This window comes from Centruroides vittatus, unplaced genomic scaffold (genome assembly GCF_030686945.1).
Source record: "Centruroides vittatus isolate TY-2023 unplaced genomic scaffold, ASM3068694v2 contig_1697, whole genome shotgun sequence".
In the NCBI taxonomy this organism is placed as follows: Eukaryota; Metazoa; Arthropoda; class Arachnida; order Scorpiones; family Buthidae; genus Centruroides; species Centruroides vittatus.
In genome coordinates, this window is record NW_027121030.1 from 92,890 (window position 1) to 106,427 (window position 13,538).

A 13,538-nucleotide genomic window follows, 5' to 3' on the forward strand; every position below is an offset into this window, starting at 1 on the left:
AATAGAAGAAAGCTATCAAACATAACAAGAATAATTATCACCTTAAAGTCGTTTCACTTCACAAAGGAAATGAAAATAAAAATTAAATTAAATAAGAACAGCTGCGGTTACTTAGTGGGATCGGTGTACAGTAGCGTAACTAGAACCGATATTAGGGGAGGGCCCTAATTAGAACGTGCAAATCCACATTCACCTCTTCAAGAGCTTTGATATTTTATGTAAGTACATATATATAAGTGCGTTTGCTATCTTCTTCCCTTGTTTTATTTGTTGTTTTTTCCCCTTAATTTAGTTATTTACAAAGGTGAGGGGCCCGGAACCCAGGCCCTTTTCCTAGTCACTCTGCTGTAGGTTTATAAAAACGTATCCATCTTGAAGAGGAAACGAAAAACAAGTTGTAAATTGGATCAATAGAGTAGTGTAATAAACATTGTTTTGAATTCTCGAGGGTTCGCTCGTTTAGTATTTATGAATTACAACACTTCTGAATAATGTGCCAACGGCGTAATTGATAGATACGCCACTAAAATAACCTTTTGTATACGAATTCAACGTCCGAAAATATTTCTGTGCTTCAATATCGCATGGTTATGTACTGTACTGTACGTTGATCTGGTATACGAACGGCTTGGATTCATGCAATTAACTTAGATGTGGATTAACAATTTTTGAATTCAGTTTCTGTAATCGAATATTTTCTGTCTCGTGCGAGAAATAAGACAGAAAGTAGTAAATTTTTCATATTAAATCCAGAGCTGCTCTATATAGATTTTTCGGCTGTAGGTGTTTTGGGTGTAGACGTTCAGTTATATCTTTCAGTGTATTTGCCTCTGCCGACTCCACGTCATGTTTCTATAGTAACAACAGATGGTGACTGACTGACTGGATGGGCCACATCGAATCATGTTTCTATGGCAATTGTTGCCATAGAAACATGATGCGAATCGATGTGGTCGGTGTGTCGAGCGAGCGGATTAGTCACATCGTACGGGTTAACCCCTTAACTTCTTGTTACGTCAAAATATCAGTAGACCATTCGTAGAGAGCATTAAACAGAATTACGTTTCTCCCCCTCTATAACGTTTTTACGTGTATTTAGAGAAGCTTTTACTCGTTGTTTATGCTTTATTTATTGTACATTAAATGACTAAATTTGAGCTTCACGAAAGCGTTCATATAAACGGGTTCTTACTCGAGAGCTACTTGACTACTGCTCGTCTATGATCAAGTATCGTCGTTAGTACTTTTATGTTATTTTAGTAAGCATAATTAAGTCAATTATGTGCATTTTTTTACAATAGTCCTTAATTCTGGAGAGAATTATGAAACTGGAATCGATCACTAAGCTAAATGAGTTACATCTTTAAGTAAATATTGATTATTGAGTTGTAGAATGTTGATTCAAGTATGCAAATTGATGTAAACATTAAAAAATTTCTGTACACTATCCTCTAAAATTATCTTACATTATGTAATAGAAAATTATAATAATTTTTTAGGTTTAATTCTAACTCGAAATTCTATTTTAAAAAGTTTCGGTTTACAGAAAATTCATTATTTCTGTTATGTAATAGGAAAAGGTAATTTGAAATTTCAAGGTGAAAAGAGTTAAAAGTAATTATTTTGAGAAGTTTCTTAGTATTTTGATAGTCACTTAACGGATACATCAGCAACTTTATTGTTGAAAATTTTAAATGAAATGTAGATGTTTAGATGATGATGATTATGATGGTAATCAATGACATAAAATGAAAATTAGCAAAAATTTTTCTTGTTTTGGATGCTGATTTCCTTATTGCTCGGATTGTCAAATAATAATAATAACATGCTTCTCGTGTTAAATATTGTCGAATGTGACAATTTGTGCTGAATCTTACTGCATATAAATTCACAAAATAGCCAGAAATAAAAGATTTGGCAATCGATAATTAATTTAAATAAAAAAATATTAATTATTACATTTTTCTAATACAGCATTTTTATACAGCTAATATTCTAAAACAATGATGAGCAACCATTTCTGGATGAGATCTTAGAGCTAAATATGGCCCAATTTTCCATATAATACCTTCCCTTGGCAAATCACGTATGTGTTACGTTACTTTATTCTATCAACAATACAATCTTTTCATTGTATATGAGCTTTCCATGATGATTCTCGTATGATTTCCATAGATTAAGCATTGTAAAAAAATCTTTAACATTAATGATAAATTTCATGTCTTTTATAAGTTTTGATAATTCTTTGAACCTTAAAATTTAAAACGTTAGAAAAGTTTTAAATTCTGATACGGTCATCTTTAAAAACCTATCGTTTTTTGGCAAAAATATTAGTGAGTTGTAAAGAATCCATGTATATTTTACTGTTTTGAAATTAAATTATTAATTGCACTAGCTTATTTATTCGTTTATTTCCATACATTTACTACGTAAACTGCTCTTTCTGTTATGAAATAATGATTAATGATGATACATTATATGAAGAAAAAAAATAAGTAAACTTTTTCTCTTCTCACTCTTTTGTAAAATATATTGTTGTGTTGTATCTAGGGTTTTTCATTTCCCGGTCTTTTGCCTGTCCCGGGATTCCGGGAGAAAAGTGGACTGTTTCCCGGGATCCAGGGAAATCCCGGGATATAATTAATTATTTTTACGTTAATACGTTCTGCAACCTCCAAAATCATAATATTAATAATGCTGTGTAAAATATATATTTAAATTGGCTTTGAATTGAGTTGAAAAATTAAAGAAAAAATGAACTTAGATCAAACTTAGAAGGTAATTTACATTTTTTAAATAAAACATAATACAAAATATTATTGTAAACTTTTTATAAGATTTTGAAAAGATGGTCAATACTCCGATCACTCGATCTGGTTATTATTTTAATAATGAAAAGTCCCGCTACTGAAAATGCCTTTTCCAATTCAATGAATGTGGGTGAAATCGTCTTTAATGCATTTAAGAGAAGACAGACGTTATGCGTTTTTTCACCCGTAGCGTCGAAGATTTCTAGTTCGTTTTCGAGATTGTAGTACTTCTTTTCCTCCTAGTATTCTCGATTTGTCTACCTCGGCTGCTTTAATAGCGGTATCAAGCTTATGGTTCGATAATTCGGCAGTTCGTTTGGCTTTAATAATCAGGTTTATGAAGAAAAACTTCATACTTGCAGACTTCGTACTTGTTTCTATCTTTGCCCAATTTGCACAACCTGGCATAATGCAGTTATTGAAGCTACTGGGCATAGTTAAAATTAAGACAGCATCGGCGCTATTATTCAAGAAATTACAAGTTCTGATAAGTAAAGAATTTTCAGAGTCCTGCCACAAATACATGTTGATTATTGACAATCTGTGAGATGTCGTAACAAGCAAAAATTTTAAAAAATAATAAGCAGGCTTAAAATTAATAAATACAAATGTATTCTGACAGTTTATGAGTTAATTATACTTTCTATTTGCAAAATTTCCTCAATCTTAACACACACAAAAACAAAAAAAAAAAAAAAAGTGATATTTTAAGAAATTTGCGGGATTTCCCGGGTTAAAAAAACAGCCTGGATCCCGAGACCACGTTTGAGAACCCTAGATGTATCGTTCTAACCTTTATTTATTTATGATTGGCAGTTCTAGGGGCCCCCGAGTCTGCCAATTGCAAATAAACACATGCCTAGAGGGGCCCAAAAATTGGAAAAAAATAATAATACAATCTCAATGCTTTATCGTAATTTATAAATAATTCTCTAGTTGTAATTATATGTTATTAGTTTATGATTACAGTAGAGCGTCGAAAATTGGAACGTCGGTAATTGAAATGGCCGGAAATTGGAACGATTTTCAGTCGGACTGTGTCGTGCTGAATCGAACGTTTTTGATACTAAATTTACTTCTAAAGTATAATTTTCATGTTTTTTATATTCTTCAATATATTTATTTTGTTTGTACAAAATAAAGAAATAATATTTAACGATACGATAGCCTCGATTATTATTATAAAAATTTTCGTTAGCCTTAAAATCGACGAAAATTCAACACGAAGCGACACGCAACGGAGAAAAATTCAACAGGAAGCGATACGCAACGGAGAAAAATTTGAACATCGGACAGGTTAATATATTTTTTCGTACATAATCGGAAATTGGAAAAAATCACTACTTGGAACGACCCCAGTCCCCAATTGGTTCCAGTTATCGACGCTCTACTGTATATAAGATTATAGTATACAGAGGCCCCAGTCTTCTGTGTCTATGGGAAAGGTCTTAATGTAGGCCTACCAATGACAATTCAAGAAATATCCGTTAGAATTTCCGTTAGATTCAAAATATCTGTTAATAATTTCCCTTATATTGTTTAAATAATAAAATTTTATTACAAAAATATGCATTAGGCAATGATAATAAACTAAATAAATAATTTTTCTATTAATTGAAACTTTTCATTTTGAAGAAGACATTGGATTTAGTTTCACCTTCCTCTTTGAATTCTTTCCTTAGTTTATTTTAAATAAAAATAAATAATGAATATTGCTAATATCGAGGACAATAGAGTGACGTCAGTAACTATTGTTATTCCAGAGACGATATTAAATTTTCTTGATTATAATACAATCGAGAAATTTCAATAAGATATTAAAGAGTATCTCTTTTGTATATTCTGAATGAAATGAAATCAGGAAAATATTATTAAAAATTTATATTTATTAATTTATATTATAAAATATTGACAGTTTCTTCTATTATTTTTCTTTCAAACTCTGCAGCAATCTTAATTTGCCATGTTCATTAAACGTCCTATTGAAACACTCGTTCACGAATTACCTGAGATGAATGCACTTTTCCATGTGTTTTTCTTCAAATACCAATAATAGTTTTAGATCTATCAACAATTATTTAACTTTCTTAATTGTTTTTGAGGTAATTTGAAAGATACACCCACGGTGCAACACGCAGTTTTTCATTTAATAAGATGATCGATTTATTAGTTGATACGAGGGATTGGTCTGCTATGGAGTACCTCTGTTAATCTCTGCTTTGTCTATTATGGGTTTTGAGTTATTCTGAATGACTTCAGTCGTTTAGCACAGAAGACGGGATAATCGAGTCAGTAAAGGCATTAATCTAGCTCTAAGATTGAATTCACGAGAACCATCCCTCGAAATTTTCCATGAGCATATGGTATAAGTTCGAATGTGCCATTAATTTTTAATTCTCCCGCTACTCCTAAGATATATACGATTGAAAAGGCCCTCTTAGTGCCCACGGAGCGGGAAAATAAAATTATTTTAAAGAAAACTGTCTGCAAAAGTGATTGAAAACAACAAAATTGTTTTCATTTGCAAACAATTGTCTTGAATTCTGTCTTTAAAGAATCTTCCATCATTTACTGCCAAGAAACTTCGTTATATGATTTCAATGGCTACGCTCCCGTAAAATTTTATTTATTGTTGTTATTAATTTTTTTAATGAAGCGAAAGTCAGGAGATTAAAACATTCTCATTGGCATTTTTAAGATATTTATACATCTGTTATGAATTTTCTGATTGCCGCGTATATTAAAAAACGAAGACAAAGTTTGTGTTACAAATTGCACTAATTGTGACGTAAGAGATGTTAATGAGTGTGTGTGGCAGGATTTTGTTCACTCACTTTGAAGCTTAATAACTCCCGCGCGTTTTGTCGAAAATTTCTGAAATTTTGCAGGGGATTTTTTGTATTAGGGGCATTGATGTTATTAAATTTTGGTGGTCAAAGGTCGAGAGGATGGAAAGATACGGTAAGAACACGTGTCGTATCTCGAATGGGTTCGGACTTAATGAAGATTTTATTCGTTGTTAGCATTTACAAATTTTTTATAAAAATTGTCTGCACCCTGGAAATTAAGCCTTTTTCCACTTTATACTAATTAATAATACTAATTTTTTTAAGTAAAATCTCGTAAAAAATGGCGCCACATATTATTTTAAAGTCTAACCGGAAAAGTTACGCAACTCTTTGCTGGATCTTTTAATCGTTTGAATTCTTTGCATAAACAATGCTTTAAATATACGAGTTATTCCTAATTTTCAATAGAACTTTCTGTATTTTATACAAAATAAATGCCGGCTGACAATCTTTTTATTAATAGAAAATGATCATTTAGAATAACTGCTTCTTTGTTAGAAGGTATAATTTATTTTTAACTCCAAAAATGATGGATAATTTACAACTTCTCATTGAAAAAATTCAGCTGACACTTCAAAAACTTTTATAGAAGTTTTGCAAGTGTCAGATTTCGAAATATTCGCTTTAAATCACACCACAAAATCGCTTTATTTTAATATTTAATGTGATATACGATACTATTTCTTACTCGTCTCAGATAAGGCATGGCATGATCTTGTGGTTACTGTTATTAAGAATAAACAGTTCGTGAATAAACTTTATCATAATCGTACGTGTGACTTAAATGATTTCATTACAATCAGCGAGTGAAAATTTTCTTAGAAGTTAATCTGTAATTTAATTAGTCAATTAAAATAATTTGTTTTTTCTTGTATACAGAATATTTAAATTATGTTAATATACATTAGTAACATGCATTTCTATTGTAACAGAAGTAACAGATTTTACTGTAACTATACAGTAGAACCTCGATTTAACGCACTAACTGGGGTGCTGGAAGTTTTTTAAATCGAGTCAGTTTTAAAAATATATATTAGTAACTAATTTAAAATTTACAAGATGGGTTTAAGCGTTATTATAACGTATGATTAGGAATAGAATAATAATAAAATGTAAATTATATTGAGTAATTTGTATGATTAACTCATTAATTCCACGTTTATATTTATATTTGGATGTGTATTTCGAATGGTGTCTCAGTAGCATGTGATAGAGTTTAGCATGTAGTCCAGAACTTACCTTTATAAGTATGTTCTTTCTTTGATAGAAGCGATGAAAACTATAGAATAATTTCTATGCATAAGTACAGGACATTCGCTAGACATTTGCTAATCCGGCTTGTCTTTGCACAGAGGTGTACTAGATTAGTGAGAGTTTACACGGATACGTATCAACTGGAAGATATGCCGGATTATTGAGGAACGAATCAGAGTTTGTAGGCCTACTGTATTTAATATATTTCGGTGATAGGATAAATTAAGTATGCTAAACTTTTTCACTGACGTATGACATTCCTACATTTATTCGAATGAAATTTAAATATGGAAATTGTTCTCAAATAATTAAACGTATTTATTATTTTTTAATTTTATTAAGGATTACGTATTAATTATTAAATAATTTAATTCATTTCAGGGGTTTCGGCAAGCAGGGATACCAGTGTCAAGGTACGTGCATTCACTTTATAATGAATTTGTATTAGACACAAAGATTTATCAAATAATTCACTTATTTCTATGTTCAATGTAACTGATTTTTGTTATCAATCAAGCTACATAGATACAATTCAAATCATATTTTTATAAGCCGTATCTCATATTAATATACATTATATAATTATATATTAAGTTACATAATGTATTTAAAGAAGGAAGAAGTTATATAGTTAAGACTCTGAAATATCCTGTATATACAGGATATTTCAGAGTCTTAACTATGTCTATTTTAATGCTTGGCCAAATTTCACAGGCTTAAAGAAGGGTTCCCCCTCTGTAAGCCTGAAAAAGTGTGAAAGTGCCTCTGTAAACATGAAAAAGGTTAATTAGCGAGTCATTAAGCATCCATAAGAAAAAACCTAGAGGATTTAAATCGGAAAAATGTTCAGACCGAGTTATTTAGTCTTTCTCTTCTAATCCGTCTCATTGTAATTTAATTACTAATACAATACATTGATAAACTTAAAAAACAGAAATGGTGTCACTACGTTTTAATACTTAATAACTGGCTAATTAACACTCCAAATCAAAAAACACCCTTGACTTCTTCATTCAGGTTTTCCCTCTATAATCTGTGAAATTTGGTCAACTTTTCTGAAGCACTCTCTAATCTGTATATACAGGGTGATTCAAAAGGTCTTAGAAAAACTTTAAAGGAGAATATCAGGAATACAAAAACAAAACATTTTACCTAGGAACATCCTCAAACGCCACCCGGAGTTGCTAGGAGTATAGGAAGAGTCACGCAGAAAGTAGTACAGGTGAGGCACACAACATGTTTATTAAAACACTTGTGCGGTGTTCTTAGGTAAAACTGGTTTGTTTTCGTATTCCTGACCTAACTTTAAATTTTGTCTAAGATCTTATGAATCACCCTGTAAAGTTCGATTATAACTCGAATATGGGCAAATAGAATAGCATTCAATAATTATAATGAACCTCCATCCTCATCGTAATATAAGATGACATTATTCTAATTATAAAACGCAATATTTGCATGAATTTTGTTATAAATTCTCTCTTTATCATAGGAGTAGGATTAAGTTTCGAGAATCAACCATGACCTTTATTGTAGTTAATAATTCGTACGTTTTAAATGATCATAATTTAATTTTTAAAACTACAAACTGTCTTTTATTTATATAAATTATTGCTGTATAAGTGGCAGTAATTTGATAATTACTGCCAGTTATACAGTATTATGAATCGGATGATTTTTGATTTAAATAAACAATACACTTGACTATAAAGTGTTTTGTTATAATATTAAATTATTTTGAGATGTTATCAAAGAAATAAAATTAATTTAAGTACATTATCAATATAAATTCCCAAGATTTTCAATTTTATAGAGAATTTAGAGATAACGCGGAATTCTCATAAGAGATACGATGTTGTAATTTGGATTAATAAATTACAAAAACTGTTATGTTTAGTTACAAAAAAATCTTTTAAAAATTAACATTAAACATAGAAAATCTTATCTGAATTTAGATAAGATTTTCTATCTAATTTTCAAGCATATTTTTCTGAATATTTTATATCCATTGAGAGAAATGGAGCTATTTTTAGCCCCTTTTTATTTCTACTTTCTTAATTAGGCTGCAATTTGAAAAAATTGTAGATCTAGCAATTCCCACTGTCATCCGTCTGTTTGTCTGTCTTTCCTTAATCTCGAGAACGGAGTTAGATAGATGAAAGTCGTGACAAGATAAGGAAACCGTAGGGGTAGGAGGCTCCGATTAACTACATACGAACTTCCTATGCAAAGCGGAGGTCACGTTATTTCAATTCAAAAATTTTTCCCCGAAAGTTGTTAGATAGATGACGGGCACGACTCTATTTTAACAGGAAAAAATATGATGTACAGGGGCAAGTCACTACTAATTTGAGGTGGATAGCGTATACTGTATTTTAAATGAAATTAATGAAAAATACGATTAAAAATTGCAGCCCAGCATTGTGACCATGTCACCATAAATGATTGCTCGTTCGATGTGTAAAATATTAAATTAATTTACGTTTAAAATTATTTTAAGTCTATTGGAAGATTATTTACAGACATAGGACCTTACTGTTTTCTGAAAGATTAGAGGTAACAAAATTGTAATTTTGGAACAGTTATCAATATAAAAAAAATTAAATCTGGAATTACATGTGCAATATAACTTATGATTGAAGAATTTTAAAAGAAATTAAAGTTATTATACGAAATAAATTCTGTGTTAAGTTGCAGCATCGCATCGTCACGGTTTCCATACAGTCATTGATTTCAATTATTCTAGTGTAAAATCCTCGTATCGACTGTTACGAACGTAATTAAAATAGTAAACATTTTAATTATGTTCGAAATGACTGTTTACGTAATAAATTTCATTCTGAAATCGGTTTTATTACAGGAATGTCATTTATTGTTATTATTTATAGTTTGCAGCTTTGTGGTTCATAAAAGGTGTCACGAATTGGTCACGTTTACTTGTCCCGGAGTCGACAAAGGGGTAGATTCTGACGTAAGTGTTACTTTTTTAAATTTGTAAAGTGGTTAATGAATATGTTTTATTTTGAAAAAAGGAGTAGTAAATTATGTGTTTCTTGTAATAATTTTCTCGTTGTTGAGAAAAGGAAAGTGTAATCCCATATAATGATAAATATGTATGATATATTCCATAATGATCGTCTAAAAAATTTTACAGAACCAAATTAGAATTATAAATACTTAAACCGTTATTTTTCATTATTATTAATATTTTAAAGTGTTTGATTATACCAGAAGACTCAAGGAGTGGATAATAGGGTATTGGAAGATACGGGGGATAAGAATTCATTTTGAAACAATGTATAGTAAGAAATACAGAAATATATACGTTAAAAGGAGGCAGTAGTTTGAAAAGTTTGAGAAACACTGGATTAGACAGATTACAGCAATTTAAAGTATGAGCATTTTCTTACAGGCATTCAGGCCCAAACCTATTCACGTGACCATAATTTATTGTAAATTTATATAGTACGAGTCGAGGCATAGTGGTGTCGATCGACCTCATTGGGGGCCAGATTCACCTATAATGGGCATAAAATTGTAGCCTGGCATATCATGTAGTGTGTTTTTGTAACGTGTTAACTAGTCAATCGATCAAATTATATTTCAGCATTCTAGACACATACATTTATATGTAACAGAGAATTGCTGTAATAGTAAAAAATTCAAATAAAAGTAGCTTTATTAGTTTTAACAACGTCGATGTATTCAAAATGAAAGTATACAGAAGAATTATTCACATAATGGAAGATTTATAATAAAGATAAAAAATGAGTTAAAGTAAATCCTATATATTTATAACTAGTCGATTGTATTATAAAATGTAAATTCACTGGCATTGTAGAATGCAATAAAATATTTACTTGCATGGATCTCAATGGATTTCGGGAAGATATGAGTCATTTGTTTTCGATCTAAATCAAATCATTTGGATCTATTTTCGTCTGATGACAGTTGCGTATATATTAAATAAAAACAACGATATTTTTTTACTGTTTGGTTTTTCATTTTTATTGTAAAGATACACAACATTTCGCATCCGTGTACACGACTAATATATTTAGTATGAACATCTCTGTTTTGGTAATGTATTTTTGCCATATTTTCCCGATTAATTCTTCTTTAGATTCCAAAAATTAGGTTCGAAATAAGTTGTTTTTATCATAAAACGTTCAGAAAGTACAAAGAAGTTGAAAATTCGATTTAATTTCAATGAAAAACGACGAAATATCAATTGAAAAATTTAACTAAAATTCACAAACAAGACTCAAATAAAAATATATTTCTTTTTTTTATAAGAAATAATTCATTGTTGGTAAAAAAATAAATACCTCAAACTTACTGTAATTCATATTTTGCAAATTTTGTCGACGAATTTCTAATATCTGTTAAGATATTTCAATTTAAAAATGAAAGTTTTTACAGTTTAAGAAATAGTTTAAATCTTAAATTAAACTATTATTAATTATTGTCTTTTTTTGTTAATTACAGGATGTCAGGACCAAGCACAATTTTCTTGTCCATACTTACACGAGTCCCACTTTCTGCGATCATTGTGGTTCTCTACTTTATGGCATCATCCATCAAGGATCCAAATGCAAAGGTAAGCATTTATTTACAAATATCTGCAATTAATCAGCCGAAAATTCGAAGAAATGCATTATATGACGTTATAAAGTTTCGTTATATATAAATATTTTCATTTTAAGATAATTATTTAAACTTGTTTTAATTGGAGATTCCCTTTGTCGTTGTGGAAGGTTGTAGAATTACTCATAAATACAACTACCGATCCACTTAATCGGCATTTATGAAACTTACTTTAACGTAGAATAAATTAACAATTAATGAATATCTACGTGTATAATTAAAACTTTGATTCTTAATGTTTCTAGAACAGTATTTTTGACCGTTAGTGAACAACGTTACATTGAAAATTCTTTAATTTATTTAATTAGTTCTTTCCCTCGCTGTAATTTATGTTCTTCCTGTAAACGTAATCAATTAATTTAATATTTTTACAAGGTTTATGTTATATTTTCTATTAATTTTTTGCAGCATGTGATATGAACGTTCATAAACGATGCCAAGAAAACGTTCCGAATCTTTGCGGATGTGATTACACCGAAAGAAGGGGAAGAATATTATTAAAAGTAACTGCTATAAATTCTAAACTCGTATGTGAAGGTTTGTTGATTCTTATTTGTGTTTTTTCGTATATTACTTCTTCAAATACATAAAATATATTCTCCAAAACAATGTTGTTGCCTAATACCATCAATCAGATTCGCCTTTTGAATGGTCGATTTGCATTAATTGTAATTTGAGGATTCATATTAAAGTTTTATTATGTAATCCAAATTAATACGAATTAAATGAATTAATAATTATGCATTTATTTTGTATACAAAATATAAAAATTTGTAAAAGTTATCCTTTGAAATAAAATGAATGAACGTTTGATATTATAAAACAGTCTCTTTTCTTTATTATTTTGGTTGAATTTTTGTTTACTCTTTCTTCACTGTGCATATTGATGGAGCTTTTTTCACGCTCATTATGGGTGTGGTCAAACTCAAAATTGTATGCTGCCAGGAATCTCCAGATTAAATCATTCATGAAAATTCTTGAGGCTGTGATTTGGAATTACCAGAGTAGCAAGTTAATGTCTTTTCTGTCTCGGCCATTAGGCATCTACTGTTATAAGTGTTGTACTAATAGAGATCTAAGTAACATATATATACCGTACGGCGACTCTCGGGTATTCTTGACACTGTTGTATGTCGTAGACAATTTTCTCGCTATTTCAAACTTAAGTTCCCCTAAATTTTGAACAAATTCCCACCAAATGTGATATGATATCGAGTCCAAACTTGGGCACGATATTAAAGATTGTTTGGCTCATTTTAAGCTGCTCAAATTGACCGTTTCTTTTCCATATTTTCTTGATATTCTATATATGTTTTTGGTTAATATAAATAAGTAAACGGATGTTTTCTTTCCGAACGATTAAGCCACCGAATAAACTAATAATCCGGCAATCTCCTTAATCCGACACTGTTCCAGTTTCAGTTGTATCAGAATACCGAGATTGTACTTTAATTTCTTATTTTCAAAGTAAATTTTACACATCGATCATAAAACTTGACGATTAAACTGTAAATATATGCACTTATTCATTGAATTATCAGTGTTATTCTACTACGTAAATTGAAGATAATTATTCCGATTAGTAATTAGGAATTTTGAGACAACCTTAATTCGATTTCATCTTGTATTCAAACTTATCAGTTCCAGATTTTATAATTGTTAGACAGTTACAAAAACATTTATGAGAACAGTTTAATTACAACAGAAAATCTCACATCACTAAATACAGGAAACACTCACTTTATCTGGAAAATAACGAAGATGTGATAAAAAACTAGATTTAACGTGAGGAATAATTTTTGTTTTATGTGTAAACCTAATTGAATTTTTGATACATCTTTGTATAATTAAGATATATTTTTGACTTGTAAAATACAAATGTACTGTAGATTTTCCTACTCAAAAAATTTAGAATTTTCTATAAGAATTAAAGAATAGACATTGATTCTCTGAGGAAATAAGTTTCAGATAAATCTAT

The 13,538-nt window shown here is 29.8% G+C and overlaps 1 protein-coding gene across 3 annotated transcripts in view; it reads left to right on the forward strand.

The window, feature by feature from the left end:
- Window positions 1–13,538, forward strand: part of LOC136969051 (protein kinase C, brain isozyme-like) — a 56,579-nt gene that overhangs the window by 27,033 nt on the left and 16,008 nt on the right. For 2 of the 3 annotated variants that reach the window (XM_067263134.1, XM_067263132.1), the window contains exons 2-5: window positions 7,295–7,326; window positions 9,802–9,884; window positions 11,402–11,513; window positions 11,969–12,097. In XM_067263134.1, the coding sequence (XP_067119235.1) occupies window positions 7,295–7,326; window positions 9,802–9,884; window positions 11,402–11,513; window positions 11,969–12,097 (356 nt within the window). The remainder of the gene's footprint in view (window positions 1–7,294; window positions 7,327–9,801; window positions 9,885–11,401; window positions 11,514–11,968; window positions 12,098–13,538) is intronic. The other variant, XM_067263133.1, reaches the window with a different exon arrangement.